The sequence below is a fragment of the Zonotrichia leucophrys genome, chromosome 3, assembly GCF_028769735.1.
Source record: "Zonotrichia leucophrys gambelii isolate GWCS_2022_RI chromosome 3, RI_Zleu_2.0, whole genome shotgun sequence".
NCBI lineage: Eukaryota > Metazoa > Chordata > Aves > Passeriformes > Passerellidae > Zonotrichia > Zonotrichia leucophrys.
This window is the reverse complement of record NC_088172.1, coordinates 79502927-79526383: the sequence shown is the minus strand read 5'-3', so window position 1 is coordinate 79526383 and position 23457 is coordinate 79502927. Positions and strand designations below refer to the sequence as shown.

Here is a 23457-nt window from a genome sequence, read left to right as displayed (position 1 = left end):
GTTTGGTTTTTACACACCTTATGTAATAGAATCCATTTAAACAGCAGTCAAACATAGTTACGTTTGCCTAATTACAGCATCAGAATTATTGAGGTAGGAAGATAGCAGAAGGATTTGTGTTTGGGGCTGAGTGGGCAGTAAAGGATGAAAGGGTGGAATGGTATCATTGCTAATGGAGTATTTTGTGTCATCATTTAATGAGTCTGAGTTGAGAATCACAGTGCCCCTTAATATTTTTTTGCTACACTAGCAAGTCTTAATACTATACAATACTATAAACTGTCTACAGAGACTAAAAACTAATACCCTTATTTATTTCAGTGTTGGGCAATGGTGAGTTTAATATATCATATTAGAGATATAGTACAGCTTCTGCAACTTCTCTTCCATTCTGTTTGAAAAGAATTTGGATAATCTTTCTCAGAGGTTTATTCATGCATTTTTATTTGGAATTCAAAATGTGATAATAGATAATAAAAGTATGTTTTAAATATGACTATGACATGACATGGGAGTAGAGAAGCCACCATCTGTGTATAAGTGACTGTTTCTTTAAAAATCTGATTTACGGTAAAACCTCTTTCCAACACCAGAAGAAGAAAAGCAATTTTACAATGGAATTAAATTGTACTCAGTGTGCTCAGTTTAAGGCTGTCAGAAGGATGCAAAGAGACTTTATTGTGCATTATAATTTAATTAGACTTTATGTGTAAGCTGTATAATTAGGTTCCTTGCTAGTCTTTGCCCACATAACTATCTGGGAGCTTTATGGGATAATTTCTGTTCTTGTCAGAACATAAAGTCTGGTTAGCAGATCTCAGAAGAGGCTGGGCATGCAGAAGTTGCAAAGATAATTCCTCAGGCCCAAAATAGTTTTTTCATGTTCACAAAATTGTTCAAGAACAGCCTACACTGACCAATAGTTAATATTATAATCCTACTGAAGTTAATATTTACATGCATTGACTACCCAGTAAGTAGCAAATGTTAGAGATTAAAATCACATTTTAGCTTCTCAAATGTTTATCAGAATGTTTATCAGAAGTACCTCTCTCTTGCATTTGGGCTGGACTCTTGGCTTTTCTTGGTAGTCTGTCTTCACAGCTGAAGGTAAATTGCAGTAGCAATTTTTATTTCACATGAATGACTCATGATTCATCTTTCCATTGCATTCATATTAATTAAAAATCTTGAGGTGCCTTGTATAAGTAGATTTTAAGTGGTGACATTATAAGTTGGCACTACGGCCAAAGTAGCTTTCCCAAGTACATTTTCTGGAGGAGATGGGGGAAGGCTGCAGGAGCTACATTGGAAACAGTGCTGGAGCTGAAACTTCCTGCACATGAAAAGATTGTCTAGAAATGTTTGTGGAGCTTCCTGGCAGAGGTTAGGAGCAAAAGTAATTTGATTTTGCTACACAAATGTAATTTTAAAATAGTATCTTATATAGTTCTGTGCATTGACATACATAGCCCTTTTAAATTACATATCAAAGCAAGAATTGGATTTTGAACCATCAAATTCTATGACCTCTGTCTGTAAGCAGTATTAGGAGTTTATTTCATGCATAGATCAACATATAAGAGCAACCGACTCCCATTTTTTCAGATGCCTTCTTCATGCTTTACAGACAAATAATATTCTTCTTAATTTTGCCAGAATCCCTCCACTGCAGTGATCTTCCATCAAACATAATAGAAAGTTGTTAACTCTACAGAATTTTGGAACAGACAAATCTCTTTGTATAATAGAATGCTTTTAGAAAATTAAAGGACAAAATAAATTTCACTCACAGATTTTACAAGAATTTCTGCAGAAATCTGTTAAACTGCTGTTTACGGCTGCTGTTTTGATCCCAAATAAACACAGCATGCCTAGAAAGGGTTTTAAATGAAGAGCCTACATACCCTTCCCATGTTCAGACCACGTGATAGGTTAAAAACATGTCATGGCATGTGAACTATGCTACTGAAATCAGAATAGAAGCAAAAATTACTAAAATCTTTCTTCTGCTTATTCCATATAAGTAAACATTTTGTTGGAAGCAACATTCTCACTCTGTTACATCATTTCATTTATGCTATATAATTTATTTAGTCCTTTCTGTGTAGTATTACAGGCACCACTCTGTGGAAATGCTTTCCATAAAAAGACCAAAGTGAGGTTGGAAAAAAATCAGTGTCTGTACAAAAGTTCACTGCAGAGTTTTTCTGTTCTGAATAAGAAAGCATTTTTCTCCATGGAAACATGATATGGAGCTTAACAGGAGTCTGCTTACTGCTGGGAGCTGTGTTTGTTCCCTGCTAAGGACACCCTTGGGAGCATAGGGAAGAGGATTCTTATCAATTGGTTTCTTTCATAAAAAGAAACATTTTATGCAAAAGCCTTTAGCAACCCTTCTCCTTTACGCTTTCTGGGGTTCATAAGGATGCAGAAGGCATTGGCTAGTACAGAAAAGGCACTGAAATGTTGGCTTATGCTGGTGCATCAATGGCTTCCTCAGGATTTGTTCCCAGTCACCTGTGTTTGGCCATTTTATTGTATGTCCTGTCTTGTGGTTGCCAGACTAATATATATATATATATTTTTTAAACATCTTCCTTTAATTTTGTGGAGTGTGTATATGGTGTTTGTTCAAAGGAATGAAAGAAAAAGAAGACCAAGTCAAGTTATAGCATAGGCTCCCTACATTGCTGTGTTTTCACTTTTCCCCTGAATCTAATAGTGGTTCTATCTATTCCAGATAGAAGCACAAAATAGGCATAAAAGATTAGTGCTAGCTTTTACCAGCAGATTGTAATATTTTACAAGCTTCATCTTTGCTGTGTGTTCTCATCTTGGAGTATGTTGACAGTCTGGTTCCTTCCCTGAGAAATGGCCATTTCTTTTCTTTAGTTTTCTGTTAATAATCAACCTTATTGGAATTAAGAAGATAATCTGTATTAGCACTGAATAGCCTTCATTGCTTGCATCTGCATTTAGAAGATAGATAATAAGGTTGCTCTTAGTTTTATTATGGTGTTCAGGCAACCTGGACTTCTCATTTAAGTAACAGAACTGGACCAAAGCACAAGTTTTCTTTGTACCTTTTGGGAATCATAGAATGATAGTATATCAGGTGGGAAGGAGACCCAGGATCGTCCAATCCAAACTTTCTTGGTAAAAGCACTGTCCAGACAAGATGGCCCAGCACCTTCTCCAGCTGAATCTTAAGAGTGTCCGATACTGGGGATCCTGCACTTCACCAGGGACATACTTTCAATGCCAGATATTTCCCATAGTGAAAAATTTTCTTCTCGTGTCGAATTGGAATCGCTCCAGGAATAGTGTATGGGTTTTTTTCTGTGTGATTTCTCCTAAAAAGTGAGTATCTAACTTGTTTGTTCCTTTTAAATACTGGAACATGGTGATAAGGTCTACCTTGAGCCTTCTCTTCTGAAGGCTGTACAACTCAGTTCTCTCGGCCTTTCATCATATGGCAGGATTCTCAGTCCTTTGGTCATCCTTTTAGTGGTGCCCTTGTTAGTGCAGCCCAGTGTCCTATTTGCTTTCTGTGCTGCAGCAGCACATTTTTCACTCACACTGAGCTTGGTGTCTGCTGGGACCACCAGATCTCTTTCCACAGAGCTTCTCCCTTGCTGGGTAGATACTGGTTTATGCTCCACTCCTGGATTATGTTTCCCCAGGTGCAAGACCTTACACTTGTTTTGTTGAGTTTTGTAATGTCAGCTCACTCTTCCAGGCTATCCAGGTCTTCCTTCAGGGTGGTTCTCTTTCCAAGGTGTCCATTTCCCCACTCAGTTTGGTGTTGACATCAGTCTTCATCAGGATACACTTGATCCCATCGTGCAGATCACTTGCAAAAATATTGAACAGCCATGAGACCAGGAGTGGTCCCTAGGGGACCTCACTTGTGACAAGCTGCCAGTTGTAAAAGGAACTATTTACTACACCACTCTGGGTGTGTCCTGCCAGCCAGTTCCCCATGAGCCTCATGGACTTATCCAGGCTGTAGCACATCAGTTTCTCTAGGAGGAAGCTGTGAGAATCCGTGTTCAAAGCCTTGGTGAAATGAAGGTTGATGATGTCCACCACTCACCCCACTTCAGCTGAGCAGATTACTTTGTCAATGAATGCCGTCAGGTTTGTCACATACAATTTGCCTTTGGCTAATCCATTATGGCTTTTCCCAATCATGTGCTTCATCTGACTTGTGATAGCCCCAGGAGGATTTGTTCCATAACTTTCCCAAGACCTGAAAGTTAAGACTGATGAGCCTGTTGTTTTCTGGATCTTCCTTCTAGCCCTTCTTGTAGATGGGGTTGACACTAGTTTTCTACTGGTCTTCTGGGATCTCCTTGACTTCTCAAAGGTTTTGAAGAGCAGCTTTGCAGCAATGTCAGCCAGCTTCCTTGATACCCTCTGGTGGATATTGTCAGGGCCCAGTGATTGAAGGGGTCAAGCTCCTATAATACTTTATACACCAACTCCTCCTTCACTGACAGTGGGTGGGTGTTTTCATCAACATGGATTCTTCATCCCAAGCCCAGGCACCCAACAGTGTTGGTGAAGACAGAGGTGAAGAAAGTTTTTGGAAGTGCTGCATTTTCATTGTTGTTGATGACTAATTAACCTCACCTGTTTAACAGTAGGACAATTTTTAGCTTCTGTTTCTGCTTGTTCTTTAGGTACCTGAAGAACCCTTTCTTGTGTTTTTTGACATCTCTGTCCAGTTTCAGCTCAGTCTGAATTTTTGCTTTTTAAACTCCATCTCTGCACACCCTGGCAATGCCATTGTATTTCTTAAAGGATATTAATCTGCTTTTCCATCTCTGGTACACTTCTCTTTTGGTTTCTGAGCAGACTCAGAAGCTCACAGTTAAGCCAAGGGAAATCTCTTGCTCTGCCAACTTTCCGTACTTTTAAAGGGGATGCACTGGTTTTGTATTTCCAGGAGAGCATGCTTGAAACACCCTAGCTTAGTTCCTTTCTTGTCCATGGAAGCTTCCCAAGGAGTCCCACCTAACTGACCTCTATGCAAGCTGAATTTTGCTCTTCTAAAATCTAAGACCTTTGTCTTAGTACTAAGCTTCAGTGTGCTCAGCCAGATCCCAAAGTCCAACAATACGGTGATCACTGCAGCCAAAGCTATCACTGATGAAGATACTGCATAGCAGTATTGCTTGGTAAACCACTTTGCAAGTAGCAACCCAACAGTGCCTCATTCCTGGTTGGCACATCTAATGTTTGCATGAGGAAGTAGTTCTCTGCGCATTCCAGGAACTTGATGGGTGATCCATGAGCTGCTTAATTGTTTTTCCAACAAATGTATGGGTAACTGAAGTGATCCATGAGAGTCGGGTTCTGTTGACCTAAAGCTTGCTTTAAATAACACAAATATTGCTTTTTCGGCCTTATTTTCTTGACTGTGAGGTCAGTAGCAGGTGCCGACTCTATGATCCCCACTGGAGACAACCATTTTGTTCTTGACCCACAGGAATTCAGTAGGGCTTCCACAATCACCTTAGCTGATTGCTGTACATTCAAGCTTCTCCTTAACAGAGAGCATGACACCTCCTCCATTTCTTCCCTGCCTGTCTTTATGTAACAGCCTGTAGCCATCCATCCTGGTCCTCCAGTCATGTGAATTGTCTCACCGTGTTTCAGTTATCCCTTTCTGACTGGGCACAGAGCTCCAGTTCCTTGTGTTTGCTCCCCAGGCTGCCTGCATCAGTATACATACTCTTGTGATGGTTGGTCTTTTGTTTCTCATCTTGGAAGGCAGCTAAGGAATGTTTGTCCTTACTTTGGTTGGCCTGGCTTATTCCCCACTTGAAATGGCGTGAATGCTGCCGCTTTGGGCCCCACCTGCTAAGTACCTCAGTTTAAAGCCCACCTCACCACGGTGGCCAACCTGTTACCAGAGATTCCCTTGCCTCTTCTAGACAGGTGGATCCCATTTCTCCCTGACACACTAGGGGTCATTGAAGAATGTCCAATTGTCATAAAAGCCAAAACCTTCATGACTGCCCCAGCCACAAAGCCAGAAGTTGATTTGCATTATGCATATATTTTTGGCTTCATCATTTTCTCCAAGTGGTTAAACAGAAAGAAAGATGACTTGTACACCAATACATTTTGCTTGCCCTCTCAGGGTTCTGTAGTCTTCCCTGATTGTGGCCCAGGTTCCAGCTTGCCATGTCATTTATGCCTACATGGCATAAGAGCAGTGGTGAGAGAGCATTGTGTGTTTGTGACAATTTGTGGTACCCTCTCAGCCACATCCCAGACCTCAGCACACCTCCTGTGGCTATCAGGCTGGCAGATGGGTGCCTCAGTGCCCCTTAACAAAGAGTCACCCACTGAGTCTTCATCATTGCTTTTCACTGCATGCCACTGGTAGAGTTTCTCCTTGCACACCTTGCTCCTCACGGGTGCCTACAGCTGTTAAAGCTTCATATGTGTTTTTGGTGGGAATGCTGGAGGGTGGGGAATGAAGCAGAGTCCTGCTTTTGGTCAACCCCAGGGTCCAAGGCGCCTCCTTATCTGTGGTGCCCACCACAATAATCAGCTCCATCTCAGCACTTCTAATGCTGCACAGCCTTTTAAGTGTTTCCTGGCACTCCTGATGTAACAGATCATCAGCCTGTGCTCATCTTTGATAGGTCACCTTTTCTCTGGGAGAAAGGTCTAGGCTCTTATTGCCACCTACCACCCATATTGAAGTCTCTTTCCTTCCTGGTTCCATATGGCTGGAAGCATCAGAAGCTTTCTCTATAGAATTGCTGGGTTTAGCACAACCTGGTTTTCCATTCTTCACTCAGTCAACAATGTGTTTGGTAGTGGTCATTTCCGAGGCAGGTGTTGACATTTGTATTACATTCACAAGGAAAATGTCATCTGGCATTCATGGAAGATAAAGACTTCTTCTCTCCAAAAATAATAGGGTCAGAGCACAGGACAGGGCGTTATATATACCTTAAAATTATCTACATTTAGCATGATAGCAGGATACCAATATATAAGATTGGATCAAATTCACCTACGCTATCACAGCTTTGACTGTCATTTAATAGTAATTTCAGAACTTACACTTGATCTTAATAGTCACTGTGGTGAAAATGATAGGCTTCCCTCCAGGGAAGTTTGTTTGCTCAGTATTGTTATTGGGAATGAAAACCCATCTCCCCTGTTGGACTTATATCATATTAGAATAATATTGGTCTTGTTTCACAGCATGAGGTTGATTGACCTTTAGGCTAGGGGAAGTGTAAGGCTAACAAGTTAAATGCCATTGAAAACAACTGGCTAAACCATAAATTCAAGCTGACCTGGTTTATGTATCTGTGATTTAAGGAAGAAAGTTGGAGATGTCGGATAAGATCCAGGGCTAAACAACTGAAAGAGAGAGACTAAAATACTCAACTTCAGTTGATTAAAGATATTCTGGTCCTGTTTTTCTCTGGTGTCTTGACCTTACTAAAGTTCACTTACTATGTAATGGAAAAAACAACGGGTTTGATAGCAAAATACAGGAAATGCCTGCAATCATGCCTGATTACAGTAGCAGCTTTTCTTCTGGTTTCTTGGGGTTTTTTTCAGAAAACTCTCTCTGTGTGCCTGAACAATGTAGAATAATAATGCTTTGGAGCCCTTTATTTGGTGTGTCACAGCAGAGCAATTAGATGTCTGGCTTTTTGATGGATATGCATATAGGGAGTTTTTGCACAGGAGTGCTCCATGTGACCTAAGTGAGAAAAAATAAGAATGATTAGAGGGCATAACTTAAAAGCCTAGAAAATTGTGTGTGTGGCAATTCCTCCATGACTGAAAAGACAAGTAAATGCAGGGCTTTTTAAGAAATCTGTCTTTGTCTGACTTTCAGCTACAAAAATTGAAGTTTTACAACTTTGAATTTGAATCAGATCTCTGTCTGGAATAAGAAGGAATAATCTGGAAAAAGGAAGCCAGGAAGCAGTTCATACTGAATGTCCACAAAGGCTCAGATTTATCTCACCTAACTTTAGGAACATAAATGAAGCTTCCAAGTCAGGATCCTGCTTCTCCTGGAGCACATTTACAGTCAGTGAAGTAGGACAGACTGCTTTAGGAAGCTGTGCAGCCCACATGTTCTGTGTGTCATCTGCCTGAAGATATCTGTGGAGATGGCCACGGAGGGAGCCTGGGGCAAACCATGGTACTTCAATTAATCTCCTATGACTGGTGGCACAAATCTAGTCAGAATCTTGCAAAATACAAGATAGAAAATTAAAACCAGAACAAAATGTTTCAGAGCTCTACTTATATTCATGTTTAAGGTAAACTTTGAAAATGGATGGAATTGGGATAGATCACAATATATATTTTAATTCTGTTTTCCCTGATACCTGTATAAGATAAAAGATCCTTGTTGTGGGTTATTAAGTTATGAGGATTCATTACTGAGGTGAATGAGAACTGCTGGTGATGAGAACTGCTACAGAAATGCAAAGTGCAACCTAGATATGCATGCATTTGTTTGGTGCATGATTTCCTACTCTGTATAAGAAAGTTTCAGTCAAATGTAGGAAGGACAAGAAAGAATTTAAATCTTTTTGGTTAGACACAGAAAATGTATGCCTGAAATGCAAGTGCTCTTTTCTTTCTGCTTGCGTCGTTTGTATTCTGTTGTTGTTCAAATGATAATGATTTTGTCATCCTGCCTACTAAGGTCATTGAGAAAAAAAAAGAAAAAAGAAAACCAACATTGCTTTTGGTTTCCAAAGAAAAACTTCTGAGCAGATCCAAACTTCATTGGGGTGTCCACTGATAAATTTGCTTTTTAAGGTTCTGGTAACATCTTTTTCAGAACTGAGTTTTCAAAACTTGATCTAACAAGCTTTTCTAGCTTCACCCTGTCCTTTCACTGTCTTTCATCAAGTGGTTTTATGAAATAGTGATTAAGTATTGTTTTCTTTAAAAGGATTATGGACATACATAGTAGGCACTTTTAGTTTGTGCTCCACCTAACCTATTGTTATAATACACAATCTTATTTTGATGTTATTTGAGATGCAAAAATAAGAGCACTCACAGAGCAGCATACCACAGTTTGAGTCAGACCTTGGCTAAGCCTGGGGACCTCTCTTGTCTTCAGTGAGATCACCAAGGTGTCAGTGAGGACAAGGTTTATCACATTACATATTTAGCAATTACTTACTCAGGGGCTTTGTAGTGGAGGCTGAAACAGTAAATATCATTAGCAATAGAACAGATTTCACCCCATTGTCCCCACCCTGAATATGTAGAGCCAGTTACGAATTTTTCAGCTGAAGTTTTCAAGGAAAACGTAAGAACATGGTGGTTTAAACTGAAGTAGAGAGAGTGAGAACAAAAGAAGAAAATCCCTGAGGAAACTACTGGTAGCCTTAATGTTGGGACAGTCAGCAGGGTGGGGGAGGACCAGGACATGCAGGCAGCTCAGCCCCCAAGCAGAGCCAGTCCCTGGCTGGAGCACCAGACTGGGGGCTGTTTGCCTTACTTTCACAAAAAGCACAAAGGGTTTGTAAAATCTCAAGAAGGCTTACAAAATGGGAAAATAAATTGGTATCTAATTTAACTGCAAGTTTCTGAGGCAGATTCTTTGTCCTATGCAATAGGCTTAATATGAAGCCAGGTCCATTCGTGGCAGGTTTTTTTTGGTACAAAAACTCCAGGCCTGTGGGCCATGGGAAAGAGAGAATTGCCACTGGGATCCTACAAAAAGCTTGTCTAAATCAACTCGTTGGCAGTAAGCTGAATCAAGAGGCAGCATTGTAGTGCTATATCACATTCCTATCTCAGACCCATGGAAAAATTGTTGCATTCCCAGGTGTGGGAGTCATGAAGGATGAGGTTTATAAAGTAACATGATGTGAATGCTAAGGCAACCTTCTCTTGAAAGAGAAATAGAGACCACTCCCTTCTGTGCTTACATAATGCATATTTGAACTTCTACATATTTCACTTAGGTTCACAAATAAAAATGTGAAAATAATAAGAAAGGAAAAGTCATACAAAGGAAAGCTGTTAAGTACAATATATTTATTTGCCTTTACTTTATTTAAAGGAAACCCAGCATAATAAGATAAGTAGATCAGGCTCAGTAATGTCCTAAGCTGCTACCGACAATTGTAATAAAGTTTTGGTCAAAGTCAATAGAAAGCCATATAAAGAAATTATTTTCAAGAGATTTTTTTTCTGCTATTGTAAAAGCCATTGGTTTCCTTAAGCTGCTGGAAATGAATATTAAACCTTTGTTCAATATGTCATTAGGACGTCAGTAAACAGTTAGGACCATAGAATACATGCAGCCTTCTTTTCTATTTTGGGCCCTTGCTGACCTGAAAGGCTTCTCACTGGTGGGCGCTGCTGGAGAGGCGATGTTACACATCTGCAAGCCTCACTTTTGCCTCGTAGCAATGAGGGCTTACAGAGCCACAGACAGCGATCGTGTGTTTATCTCCCTCCGACGTCTTTGGTGGGTAGAGAGCAAACTGGCTTTTGCTACTTCCCTCCGCCCATCTCTGCCACCCCTCAGTCCACAAATCATTTGTGCAAATGGCAGGGTGGTGGATGTTGTGTTATATAAGTAAATGTGTGTGTTTTTTAGAGTAAACCTGCCTGACAAGAGAATGTCACTATGGTCACATTAAAAGTCAACACTTCCCATTTATGTCTAGCCTGCTGTCTGAACTTCAATGAAAATGAATTATAGTATCTCTGGCTTTATTTGAAACCAAGTCTGTCATAGTAATTCATCTGCCATTAGCAATTATACACAATGATACACATCAGAAAAAGGTGGATTCACTTTATTCCGAGCTTGACACTGGAAAATAGCAGTTTTCAAGTCTGCACAGCAGATTTTTCTGTATATTACTGAGTACAACTCTACTACAGTGTTTGTATTATATATTATCTTTATTCTTTGATGATCTCAAGCAATGCAACAGTGTCAAAAACTGTGTATCATAAATTCAGTAATTACTTAATGGATCAACATTAAAACAAAGCAGAGAAATTCCAAGACTTTCAGTTAATCACAGGCAAAACTGAGATAACCTACTACAACAAAAGCAGCAGAACCGTCTTTTTCTCACTGTTAGTCTCACTCGGGTATCCCCCTACTTCCTCTCTGCTAACACAAACTGCTCTACTGCCATGAATTCACTCACATGCATGAACAAACCAGTGTGTCCCCTATTTTTTTTTAATTCATAGATAAGGGAGGTCACTGGTAGAACCTAATACCCAACAACACTGCAGTTATCGCCCATTTATGCTCAGTAACCTCAGAAAATATGGGCTCCATCTTTCCCCTAGAGGTTTTCAAATGGGAAAAAATTATTATTATTATTAGTTTGTGTTTTCTTAGTAGGTATGGTTTGGATATTCCCACTTATCTCTGATCTGTTGCTGAGGGGGAAAACAGTCTTGCTGATGGGTTGTGACTAAAATACTTAGAGCAACAAAAGAATCGACTCTGGAAGTACAATCCTCTAATATATCTGTCCTGTTCTGTTTTTGTATGGAAACTGAGACTAAGTTGGTGAGATCTAATCACTAAAGAAGTTAACATCATAACTTTTAAATTGTTGACTTTCCTTCATGTTTTCTGGTTAGTTCCATATACAATTTAATCTTGCTTAAAATTGTAACCTAATACATTAGTTATCAGTATTTTGAGAACATCAAAGAGGAAATTTGTGTTGAGTACATGAGAGACCTGATGTAGGTGAGCATCTTTGTCTCAAAAGCAACTTGGATATCACTGAGTAACTAAAAAAGTAATTCTAGGAATGTAGAAGTCTTACCTTAATTAAACAGATTTAAAAATTATCTTGTTGAAATTTCTAATTGCTATGATGATCATATTCCCTTCAGTTATGAATTTCAGTAAATCTAATAACTAGAGAATGATTCTGATGGTTTTTCCATGTTCTTGTAGGAAGTTTTCTTTTTACCTTCTGTGGTTTCTTGTGTGAACAGTTTGTCTATTTAAAGCCTGCAGAGAGGATGTGATTTTCCCATGCAGGGGAACAATGGCAATGATTTCAAATACACTATTGAAAGAGTTTATTGCAGTTGAAAGTCACCAAAAAAAGTGGTTGTTCTGTAGTTCTATACTATAGCTTTTGTTGCTTTCAATCTTTCTGAATGCTGGTGTTTTTATAGATCTTTGGTAAGGTACAATCCTTCATTTAATTTTTACCTTATAAATAAATATTCCTGCTTTCAATGCTGTTATATGTACATAATATTTTTTATGCTTCATTCTGTGAGGTGTTGATCAATCAACAGTCAGAGTAGAAGTGGTAAAGTAGCCACTGTAAAGTGGTTGCTTGTCAGCTTGTGATCATATTTCTCAGCTGCTTGATCTTGTTCTTCAAATATATATTTATTTAGTCACTGCTGTTTACTGTTTTGAAAGGCTATGTTAGTAATGTTTGGCAGACTTTCTGATTTTACTGGTCCAAACCCATCTTGATTGTTCAACTGCCTTACTTTCAACAAGAAAACTGTGTGTTATCTAAATGACACTTGTGCCACTCACACAAGATGCTTATCTCTGGCTACTGGTGGGATTGGGGCTTTAGCAACCCAGGGCTGTGAAATGCTCATCCATGGAGCCTTTGGAGGCAGCCAAGGCACTCAGCGCCTCATGGCACTCACGTGTGGAGGAAGAGGTGAGGGTTACAGGTTACCTGTAGTCAGCCTGCTCTTCTGTTCCAACTTGCACAAACATAACTCATAATCCTGATTCTTTCTTGAGACACTGCCAGTCATTCCAGCTTCTGAGGCGATTGTGATGCTGGCAGGAATGCAGAAGTAGAGACCGAGGCTTAAATTTCTGTTTAAAGCTTTCTCAGAACAAAACTTGCCACCCCCCCCCCCAAAAAAAAAAGAAAAGGAAAAGAAAACCAACCCACAACATTTCATGCAATGACTGCTCAAGTCAACTGAAGTGACTCTACAAAGTATCTTGGCAAAAAAACAAAGGAGAGAAACAGCTTAATGTAGCATTGCTGCATTCAAGAAATCTGAGCATTCTCCTGGCTTAACTGGTTAGGTTGTTTGCAGTTGCATGTAATTAATTACTCAGGTTGTAGGAACTCATTTTGTCAGACACAGATGACTTTCTTACTTGCTACAAAGAGAATGCAAAATGAGAAAAAGAAGAATTTAATAGGCCTTTGTCATTGAGCTATCTGACACTGTATTATTTGGTACGTTCTGATTCAGAGGTAGACAACTGGCACTAAATCCAGGAAAGAAATAAAAGACAGAATGGATCAGAATGGAACAATCTGTACAGAAGATTGTTTTACATTCCAGATATGGCTATGTACTTTACTTCTGGAGGAGTAGGAGAGCTGGCTGTTTCTTGGAACAGTTCTGGGGAAATACGGGTCTAAGAGTTAAAAGTTTTAATTTTTTTCAATGAGGCTGCTGCTCTGGAAAGACAAGCTTCCCTGACAACTCTTTTTCTCTTACTTTTTCATTTATTTCCTTTTCTCTGTGTGTTTTGATTTTTGGTTTTTTTTTTTCTGTGAGGTGTTAAATAGCACATTATCTATTCCTACTCTCATATTAATTTACTTAAACAAGATTTCTTTTTCCGAAGTTGCAGAATTAGAGGGATTTGGTGAGGTTTCTTGGTTTGGGGAGGTTTTTTCTGGCAACTGTAAATAGACAGAGTGATTGTCGGTGCAAGCACTTTTATGGACTATGCATGACAATCTTGTGGGCTAGCCATGAATTTGGCACTTTGGCAGACTCCCAGCTTACCTTTTAACCTCCCACATGTACTTTGATGGGAGTCATACTGCTGTTGTTTTAGCCTCTTCCAAATTTCTTTTGAAACTCTGGTGCGCTTTGTGATAACACAAATCTACTGGTATTACATTTCATTATTGCGTGAGTAATGAAGCCGATGTCCTCAGTGCCTTCAGCAGAGTTTTGAAGAGGCTTATAGGCTTCACTGCCCTGCTTTGGCTTGATAAAGGGGTCCCAGATGTTTTTCTTCTGTCAAGTAAGATTACAGTTTGGTAAATGGTAAAAAAGTTAAATTGACTTGTGCTTTTACAGATGGGCTTAAAATTGCATTGTCACTCTTTACAGGTAGTGAGAATTTAATAATTAGACTCTTTCTAGTTTTCTCTGGGCTCAGTTTTTTTATTCTGTTTTTTCACTGTCAAGTTGAATTTTTATTGCTAATTTCTGTGTCTTATACAAATCCTTAAATAAAGAGAATAGTGAATATCTTGTCTTTATCCATTATGTGGTTCCTTAGTGTTTTATTGCTGTTGAGGTTTCTCTTAGCTTAGGAGTTTCCTGGATTATTGGCTCTATCTCCATTCAAGTTCCTGGCTACCATATGGCATTAGATTAAAGTTAAATGAGTTTAGGTCCTAACAACTCCAGTGTGTCACCTACCTGCACAGGGAAATCTTGCAATCAGAGTTAAGACATAATTTTAGAGTCTTCTCATAAACACTTAATACTTAAAACACTTAATAAAGTGGATCCATTTTTCTAAGCAGCCTCTCAAATTTCTTCGGTTCCTATCATAATTATATGTATTATGACCTTCTTTTTAGCTGTCTGTTGTGATGGTGGCTGTAAGTGGTTCCAAGATTACATCAAATATAATTATACTTTGATTTCTTTATCTGAACATCTTGACTTCTTGAAATATAGCTTGTATTCTTCTTTAGTTAAGGAACATCCAAGATAACACTGCACTTGGAAGGTTATAAGCTACAGGTGCAATCTTATTTCCTTCTTCAATCTGCAAGAGCCTTACCCTGATGATCACATTCTATTTGGTGTTGCTATAGTCCTGTTTGAATGCAGACCTTTTTTATTGTATCTCTTGTAATTCGCTGAAGGAACAGTTTTGGGAAGGCACATGACTTTTAAAACAGGGAGCTTTGTTTTGTTGCTTTGACTTCTTGTGGGGAGGATGCAGAGCTGTTGATATCTGTTTGCCCTGGCATTATGCTGGACAATTCTGGCAAATCACTTTGCAGAGGTAGTAATAGGTGGTTGCTTGAGGGTTTGAATAATTATACACAGGGGGTTATGTGGCAGCCAGCTGGATCTTGCATTGTTTAGGAACTGCTGATATTAATGACCTTAAGGAATGATAAAATATGCAGTCTGCTCCAAGGGGCCATGCCTGGGTGACCACTGAGGACCTGCAAGAGCAACATAGCTGATCCAGAGAAAGCCAAGTGTGATGTACGGGATGTTGCTTGCAATAAACATTTCTACAGCCAGAGCATACTTCAGCCACATAAAACCATATCTGACAAAGCTGGTTTATGTAGGAGACAGTGGTTTTGCTGTTACAGAGGTAAATATGACTTTGTTGGGCCAGGTCAGGCTTGTTTTACACTCACAAACCACTTTGTAACGTGTACGTAACACAACCTATCCCTACCTGCACAGTAAGTTCTCCAGTGCTTCCCAGAACCTGTTTTGTGGATGCATCATTGCAGATGTGCAATGATTATGCAGACCTTGAGTAGCAAGTCCACTGTGGCCCAGGAACAGCTGATTTTCATGTTAGCCTGTGTACCTGCTTGAAGAATATATGGGCCAACATGTTAAAAAATGTTTAACAAATGTCAAAAGAAAAAAAAAAAAAAAACCACACTAAAATCCACCTACTGAAATTGGTGTGAGAAGCAGAAAAGACCACTTCTGGGGAAATCTCAGCATACTGTAGGTTTGGACATGTCTACAAAAACTCTTAACGTGCTGCAGCCTTGGAAGGGCTGTTTAATCAATTAATGTGCATAAATGTTTGGTGTCTGTGGTTCTGAAGGCTGGGTTCTGACAAGGAGACATTTCTCTGGAATTCTCTGAGTAAGGTGAAGACTTCTCATCCCTCACTCAGGTCAAAGGAAATTTGTGTAATTATTCCAGGAAAAAGAATTCTGATCAGGAAGTGTCGACAAAGTCACCTAAAGACATGTGTTCTGCTTTTGATTCTCACCTCTCTATGCATTCATACATACATTACAATATAGATATATTTTTAATATATCTATCTATCTATCTATTTTATATCCAAATATACTATGTATCTTTAATACATATCAGAGATACCTAAAAGCCTAGACAGAAATATAAAAAGCAAATGTTGTTTTGATACGCAAGCAATATAAGTGGGATTTATTTGCCTTTGTTTCATGTTTATGTTATTATATATGTTATATCTACATGATGAGGAAGTTTTACTTGTGGGGGTGGGGGCAGTTCATGCAGGTAAGAGTTCTTTTATGCACTGACTTTCCAGATCCTTTTGTTATTAAGTCTAAGGCAAGTGGCAGGTAAGTTGAATGGTACCTAGCATCGATTGTGTTGGAACATGTATTAACCATCAATGGTATATTTAGAAAATATGCAGAGGGCAAGACAGGAAAGGTGGATATCCTTTTCTCAACGTTTTTTTGACCTAACCCAATTTTATAAGCAGACAATTGTGTGGTTTTGACACAAAGACATTTGTATGATCAGAAATAGCTGCTAAGATATGTTGTTTAACAATGAATGCAAAATATTACTGTGGAATTATTTTTGAGGAGCCTTAAGCTACAGGAAATGGTGCTCCCAAAGATGGGAGTTTTTCATTCATCCCATTGCAATCTTTGAATTGCTACTATACATTAAGAATGAAATTCAAAGTAATCCAAGTTTGAAAATACCTATTCACTGAACCCATCTGCTAGAGTATAGATAAATTGGTACTCCTTGTTTAGTGCTAATGGGAAAAATAGAGAATGGCTTCATTGACCTATTTCGCATTGACAGAATGATAGATCTGTAGGAAACAAGAAACTGAAATCTTTCCCAAACTTTTCTGAGCTGCCTTGAATACATAAAAGCTGTGCTTTCATGCAGCTAAAGAGAGTAAAAGCTTAGTCTTACAAAATGCTTGTAATTGCCTGCTTCTTTATTTTATTGCCTTTAACTAGATTTATTTCGTGACCGCTACCAACTTTTCGTGCACAGGCAGTGAAGGACAGTTTCTCAGTGGTGTTTGGGAAACCATTTATTTGTCAAATTCTATAGTTTATTATGAAATACAAGAGCACATGATCAAAATTTGAAAGTTGATTTAATTTGAGACCTTTGTATTTCAGGGACCTGAAACTGGACAATATTCTTCTGGATGCAGAAGGCCACTGTAAACTGGCTGACTTTGGGATGTGCAAAGAAGGGATTCTGAATGGAGTGACCACCACGACGTTTTGTGGCACACCTGACTATATCGCTCCAGAGGTAGTTTTTTGCAGTGCACTAAGTGTACAAATATTCTTATTTATCAGACTGTTACATGTGTCATTTTATACACTCTTTACATGTAGATGAAAACATTTAAGATGCAGACTAGACTCTGCTGCACTTGTGCTTAGGTAGTCTTGCAGACAATGGTTACTCTACTGCCTACAAGCATTCCTTGATGATTGGAGTGTTTTTTCTAGTATTTGTTTCTTGAAATTAAAGTTATTCTTCTCAATTTGCTCATTTCTGAATCAGCATCATTATGATGATTTTTAGCAGCCTTTAAGGTGCTAGATGCAACTCAGTATTGCAATCTTAGTAACCTTAAGTAGTTATAAAATGTTTTTATTTTTAGTGAGGTTTAAAAGAACATGTTCTTACAGAAGAAGCCATATGTTTGATGCCGTTTTGACTACAGCCTTTGTGGGAATATAATTTTTTTCCTTTATTTAAAATATCTATGAAAGATACCATGCTTGTCTACTTTATAGACTTGCACAGAAAGATGGAAACTAGATATGATCCTGCATATTAGTTGGCAACATTTCAAGGTGTTCATTGGATAAAATAAATACCTTAAAGTAGTGTGACTTTGACATATCCTAGATTTTAATATTATGAGGTGACTGAACAGTTATTCTGCCAGGCAGACTTTCCTCAGTTGAGTTAGTAATCTGTGCATCTTTCCACTTGAATATTCAGTGTGCAGGTTTAATGGAAAGGTGTTGTTGATTTGTCTTTCATCGAACATAAATTTGCAGTGAGGAAAAATGTTATTTATTATTCCTTAGAGTCAATAAATCATAAATCCATTCTGTTAGTGTTCAGGGCTGTCCAACTTCAGTAGCACAACTGATAAGGTATGAATCATCTTGAAACTATCATTACATAAATGTGTGTCTTATGGAGTCTCAAAAGTATTCCAGCATTTAAAGAAAATAAATACCAGTGTGGTAGCTGGGACTATGTAGGATTTTTTTCTGATTTCGTATACTAATTGAGTCCTTTGACAAATTCTTTGAAAATTATTACTGAAAATAAAGCAATAATAAGAATACAGGAACTTTTACTGAGGCTTCCAATTTGTCATGTTAATTGCAGAAGTTATCTCCTGCTTCTATTTCTCTTGCATTGTGGTGATATGTCTTAATTTCCTTTTATTTAGTAGTATCTGATTTCCAAAGAGTTCCCAGAAGACATGAAAAGTATATATCTAATTTTCTGTATTTGACGGCTATAAAATATCATTTTCTTTCAATGAGGAATGTGGATGAGATCCAGACCTGTGTATCCAAATGTTAAACTCATTTCTGTTTTTGTGTTAAGACTGAATTTGGTTTTATCTTGGTCATGATTCCCAACTACAGCACTAAGCCCAAGCAGTTCACTGTGGGATTTCTCACTGCACTGTGCAGTGCTGTGTAAGGAGTGGGTGGATTTATTGCCATTCCAAGGCATTTGAAGGCAGCCAGCTTCACCTTAAGCAGGCGCCCACTCCCCTTCCCTGGTTCCCTGTCATGCTGAACCAGTGCAGCCAAACTGCAAGCTTCTTTCCAGTGAAAAGGGGACAAGAATTAAACTTGTTCCTGGTACAACAGTAGTTCTGTAACACCAAGTGCTACTATAAAACTCCATCGCGCTAAACTATTGCTTGCCACTAAAGGTATTTGCTACAAGGTTGAACTTGTGCCACAAGAGAAGTTGTAGCCAGTTTTTCCTGAAAGCAAGTGCAATTAAAGTGAATTCTACAGCCATGTATTGTACAGTGGTTTAATGATGTAAAAGGAACTTGAACAAAAATGCTTTTGGCTTCCTTCAGCCCTACCTAAAGGACAAGAATAAATCTCTCAGATGATCTCTGTGCAGCATTAGAAGCTGGTTCAGTTTGTTTTGTTCAAGATAGAGACAAGGAAATGTTTCACATTTTCCACCAGCCTGTTTTGTATATGTGATCTTTTTTCCCCTATAGTGTGACCTGCTTTAAACAGCTTGGGAGGATATGCAGCTCTTTTGCTCACAAGCATAGTCATTTACTCAGGGGACTGATAAACTCTCAGTACTGCTGAGAACAACATCTCATTGACACTTAGCTGTGCTAGTGCAAATTGCATGGCTAAGAAACCCTGTCTGCTGTTACTGAAATCAGTGTGTGATCCAGTCCTGCTTAGGCACTGGGGTGTAGAAGGGCTATATCATGTTGGAACAGCAAATGTGCAGCTGAGACAGTTGTCTCACTTGTCTCTTCAATCCAATCTCTTTTTCTGTGCTAGATCCTCCAGGAGCTGGAATACGGTCCGTCCGTGGACTGGTGGGCTCTGGGTGTTCTCATGTATGAAATGATGGCTGGACAACCCCCCTTTGAAGCTGACAATGAAGATGATCTCTTTGAATCCATCCTTCATGATGATGTATTGTATCCAGTCTGGCTCAGTAAAGAGGCTGTCAGCATTTTAAAAGCAGTGAGTCTTCCATACTTGCCTTCCTCCTCCTCTTCCTCCTCATGGGTTTTTGGGGGGTTAGTTTGTTGGGTTTTTTCTTGATTAAAATTGAATTTGCTGAAAGTTGTTGAGAGCAGTCACCACTGGGAGTTCAAGCACAGTTCAAAGTGCCACTGTTAGGATAATGGGGCCTTGGATAAATTACACTGCTTGTGGGAAAGGAACAGAATGTTTGTATTCCACGCAGTTCTACACTGTATAAATCTGTGTACTGCAGATTCATGTTTCAGGGAAAACCCAACCAGCTAGAACTGTGCTATCACTTTGACATTTTATATGCCATGTACTCCCATCACTAGAGTGGGAGAAGCACTACAAAATTAGAGAAACAATGTTTTTATTTTATCCGCTTACAAAATTTCCTGTGCCTTTGCTGTTTTTCCCCTGTCATCAAGATGAGTTGAAAGCCCTTTATTTACAGCTGCATGTTCTATTTTATAGTTCACATGATAAGCAGTCTTACTTTAGTGTGATTGTTTCTGTTCTCATTTGGATTTTTCAGTATGAGTGATGACTTGACAGTAACTTGTGTCATCAAATGCCACAATTTTTAAAATCAGCCAATATGTACCACTGGGCAAATTTGGTTTTTAGACTACCTTTATAAAGTCAAGTTTATAAAGTCATTCATTACTATGAATGACACTGACATAAATTCCTTTTTCTCTGCTAGTATCATCCTAAAATTGAAAGCAAAACAATACAGAAGCAGTTTGCCAATCCCCAGAGTTGGCAAAAACCCGAGAAGGATTTTTGGCCTAAAAAAATAACTTGGTTTTTATTTATTCCATTTTTCCATTGTCTTTGAAACTGGAAAAGCTCTGCCTTTCTATATAGTTTTCTTTCAGCATCTGGAGTAAGGGAGACTTTCAATTAAGAAGGCAGCTGATAATGTAAAATCCTGCAGAGATCTTCATACAGAGTTATTTTGAAAATGTGTATAAAACATAAATTGAGATTTTAACACCAGTTGACAGCACATTCTGCAGAAATTCTCATCTTGACCTTTTGATGAAAATGTCTTCAGGCTCCTTCTACTGTGCAAGAGAGATGCTCTAGCAATGATTCAAAGCAGAAGTCGAAGTTAACCTCTCAGAAGTGTTTGCTGAAGTATCTCCTTTGCTACATTCACTGTAGTGAGAAGATGAAGGATTTTTTACTGCTGGCAGTAATTTATTAATACTTATTCTCCCTATTCCCCCAAATAGCTTTCTGACTACTTTTTGTTAGCTCACATTATACTTTCATGCATCCATTTCTGTTTCCAGACTGTTTGATTATTTTACTTCAGCAATTAAAATATATAGACTTGAGCTGCAGAGTTCAGGCTTATATCCACAGCTCAGAGGTTATTTTGGCACATTGTAAAGGAAGGGTTGTTGTCAGTTTTCATACCTACATCTGATTTTCATTGGAGTCCAGGAGATTTTCTTTTAAAGCTGACTTTTTTTACAGAATTTTCTTCATTTTGATAGTAGGAGTGGTGATTTGTACCTTGCTGCAGTCATAGCCTTTCAGGCATAAATTGATACAATTTAATGGAGCTGTGGCAATTGATACCATAAATAAAACACATTTCCTTAGGATTAGCAACCTGCTGCCTACGAATGTATGGTATGAAACTTGCTTGAAACTTGTGTTCTTCATCTGATACTTGTCCATATGAAGAACAGGAAAAACAGAGGAAAGAAAGAGGCGTCTATGCATTTTACTGCTGAATGGTAGCAAGGGATTAATTTTGGAGCACTTCATTTCCTCACATTGTGCTTTGAGACATGAGTTTCATTCTTTTGAAACTGTTTTTTTTTTTTACAGTCCTTCAAACACCACATAAGGAAAGTTTAATAAGAAGACATTCTCTTGTATTAAGTGGCTATGTTGTCCTATTTTATTAATAAACAGTTTTCCTGTTATTTCCATCAAAACACTGAGGATGATATTAAAGCTCAGTATCACAAGGCAGTGTGTTGCTTATCTCATGAAAATCCACACATCTTATAAGTCCTGTTTCTGTGAATTGACAGGAATTGCTATTTAAATTCTTTCCTGTGTAATAAGGAAAACAATTCTTTATTGAAATTTGCTCTCTGCTTCTTCCCAAGCAATGGAGAGATGTTGTCTCTACAGTATGTGTTCCCTGTGTACTGAGATACAGTCTCTGGCTACAGAAGCAGAACTCTGTTTTTAAGCTGTGTGATTTATTTCAAGAAGCAAAATTTGGGGAGCCTAATCATCCTTGATTCAAGCCCTAAGCAGCATTTTGTCCTGTTATCACTTAAATCAGTAGGAATGCTGATCCTAAAAGGCTTCTTTCAGAAAAGGAGGTTTCTGCCTTAGCCATGAAAAGGTTTATGGCTATGGCTGTCAGCTCCATTTGCAACCATCTCTTCAGCAGAGTGCAGTTAACAGCTGTGTCTGTCCTGACAGTTGCATCAGTGTTGATGCTGGTGATAAACAGGGAATAAATGTCAGCTTTTGCTTCAGAAATAGAAAGGGATTAAATTAATGCAACCAAATATCTGCTTTAGAATTTTGATGTTTTTTCTTCATATATGCATGTGATATTTTTGTTTAAGTATTCATTCTTAAAATACATTCTCTTTCATCATCCATTTCACAGTTTCATGAAGTTTGTGAAGTACAGCACTAAACTGGACAGTCTATTCACACCGTCATGTCCTGGGCTTCTTAAAAAGTTACATGTCCAGATGCTTTCCCTGTCTCCAGTTTAAAACAAAGATAAAGCATGGCAGATACTAGGATCATATTTTACTTCTTTGATACCTGGATTATATGGTACAAAAAGCACATCCTGTAGTTTCCATGTTCTGTTTCTGCAATACATGTGGCTGCTAGTTCCTGGCCTGCTCGCTCCAGTCCTGGAGATGAAATAAAGCAGAGGAATGTAGGAATGCGTTTTGTGGTTTTTCAAGAGACCTCACCAAAGCACAGTAATCCTTTCAAAAACTTAATTTCTCCTGCTCATAAAAAGATTCCTGTAGTTTAGATATGACTTGCCTACTTGCAAAAGAACTTGCAGAGCAGTTGAACTCAAGACCAAAGAGAAGGATCATCTTCAGAACAGCACGTGTATGTCAGAGACCACAGACAGAATTGCCTTGCTGATCTATGCTATGCCTTTAAACTGACAGCAAGGGTACTCTCCTCTGAATGGTTGATCCAGATATCTAAAACCATTCTAAGGGCTTAAGTAGCTACTTACCTAATACCTGGAGTACTAAAGCAAGGGCATGCTCTACAGTAATTTCTTTTATTCTATGTTTGCTTTTTTTTTTCCTACAGAAGTATAGTATAATGTGATACATAGGTTGAAAAGCCACTGAACAATTATTACATTTTGTTTACTTTGTCCAGTTTTTCTAAATTTAAAGATGTTATATAACAGCTGAATATAAAGTTAGAGCAAAGCTATTGAGCTAATTCTATAATGTGTTTGTGTTTATAAGAACAGCATTCGTTGCTACTTGAATTGCAAGGATTCTGTGTCCTAACACAAATTAGGAAATTAGTAGAGCAATTGCTAATAAAAGAAGGAAAAATAACAGAGAAAAATCAGGTAAAGTATTATGAGCTTCCATCAGTTGATATCAATGTCTTACACCACTTGTACAGCTTTTTACTG

General features: G+C 38.4%; 1 protein-coding gene across 3 annotated transcripts in view; it reads left to right on the top strand.

Moving 5' to 3' along the window:
• PRKCE (protein kinase C epsilon) overlaps window positions 1-23457 on the top strand; it is a 288523-nt gene that overhangs the window by 243059 nt on the left and 22007 nt on the right. For all 3 annotated transcript variants that reach the window (XM_064708954.1, XM_064708955.1, XM_064708956.1), the window contains exons 12-13: window positions 17175-17313; window positions 19587-19775. In XM_064708954.1, coding sequence (XP_064565024.1) covers window positions 17175-17313; window positions 19587-19775 — 328 coding nt within the window. The remainder of the gene's footprint in view (window positions 1-17174; window positions 17314-19586; window positions 19776-23457) is intronic.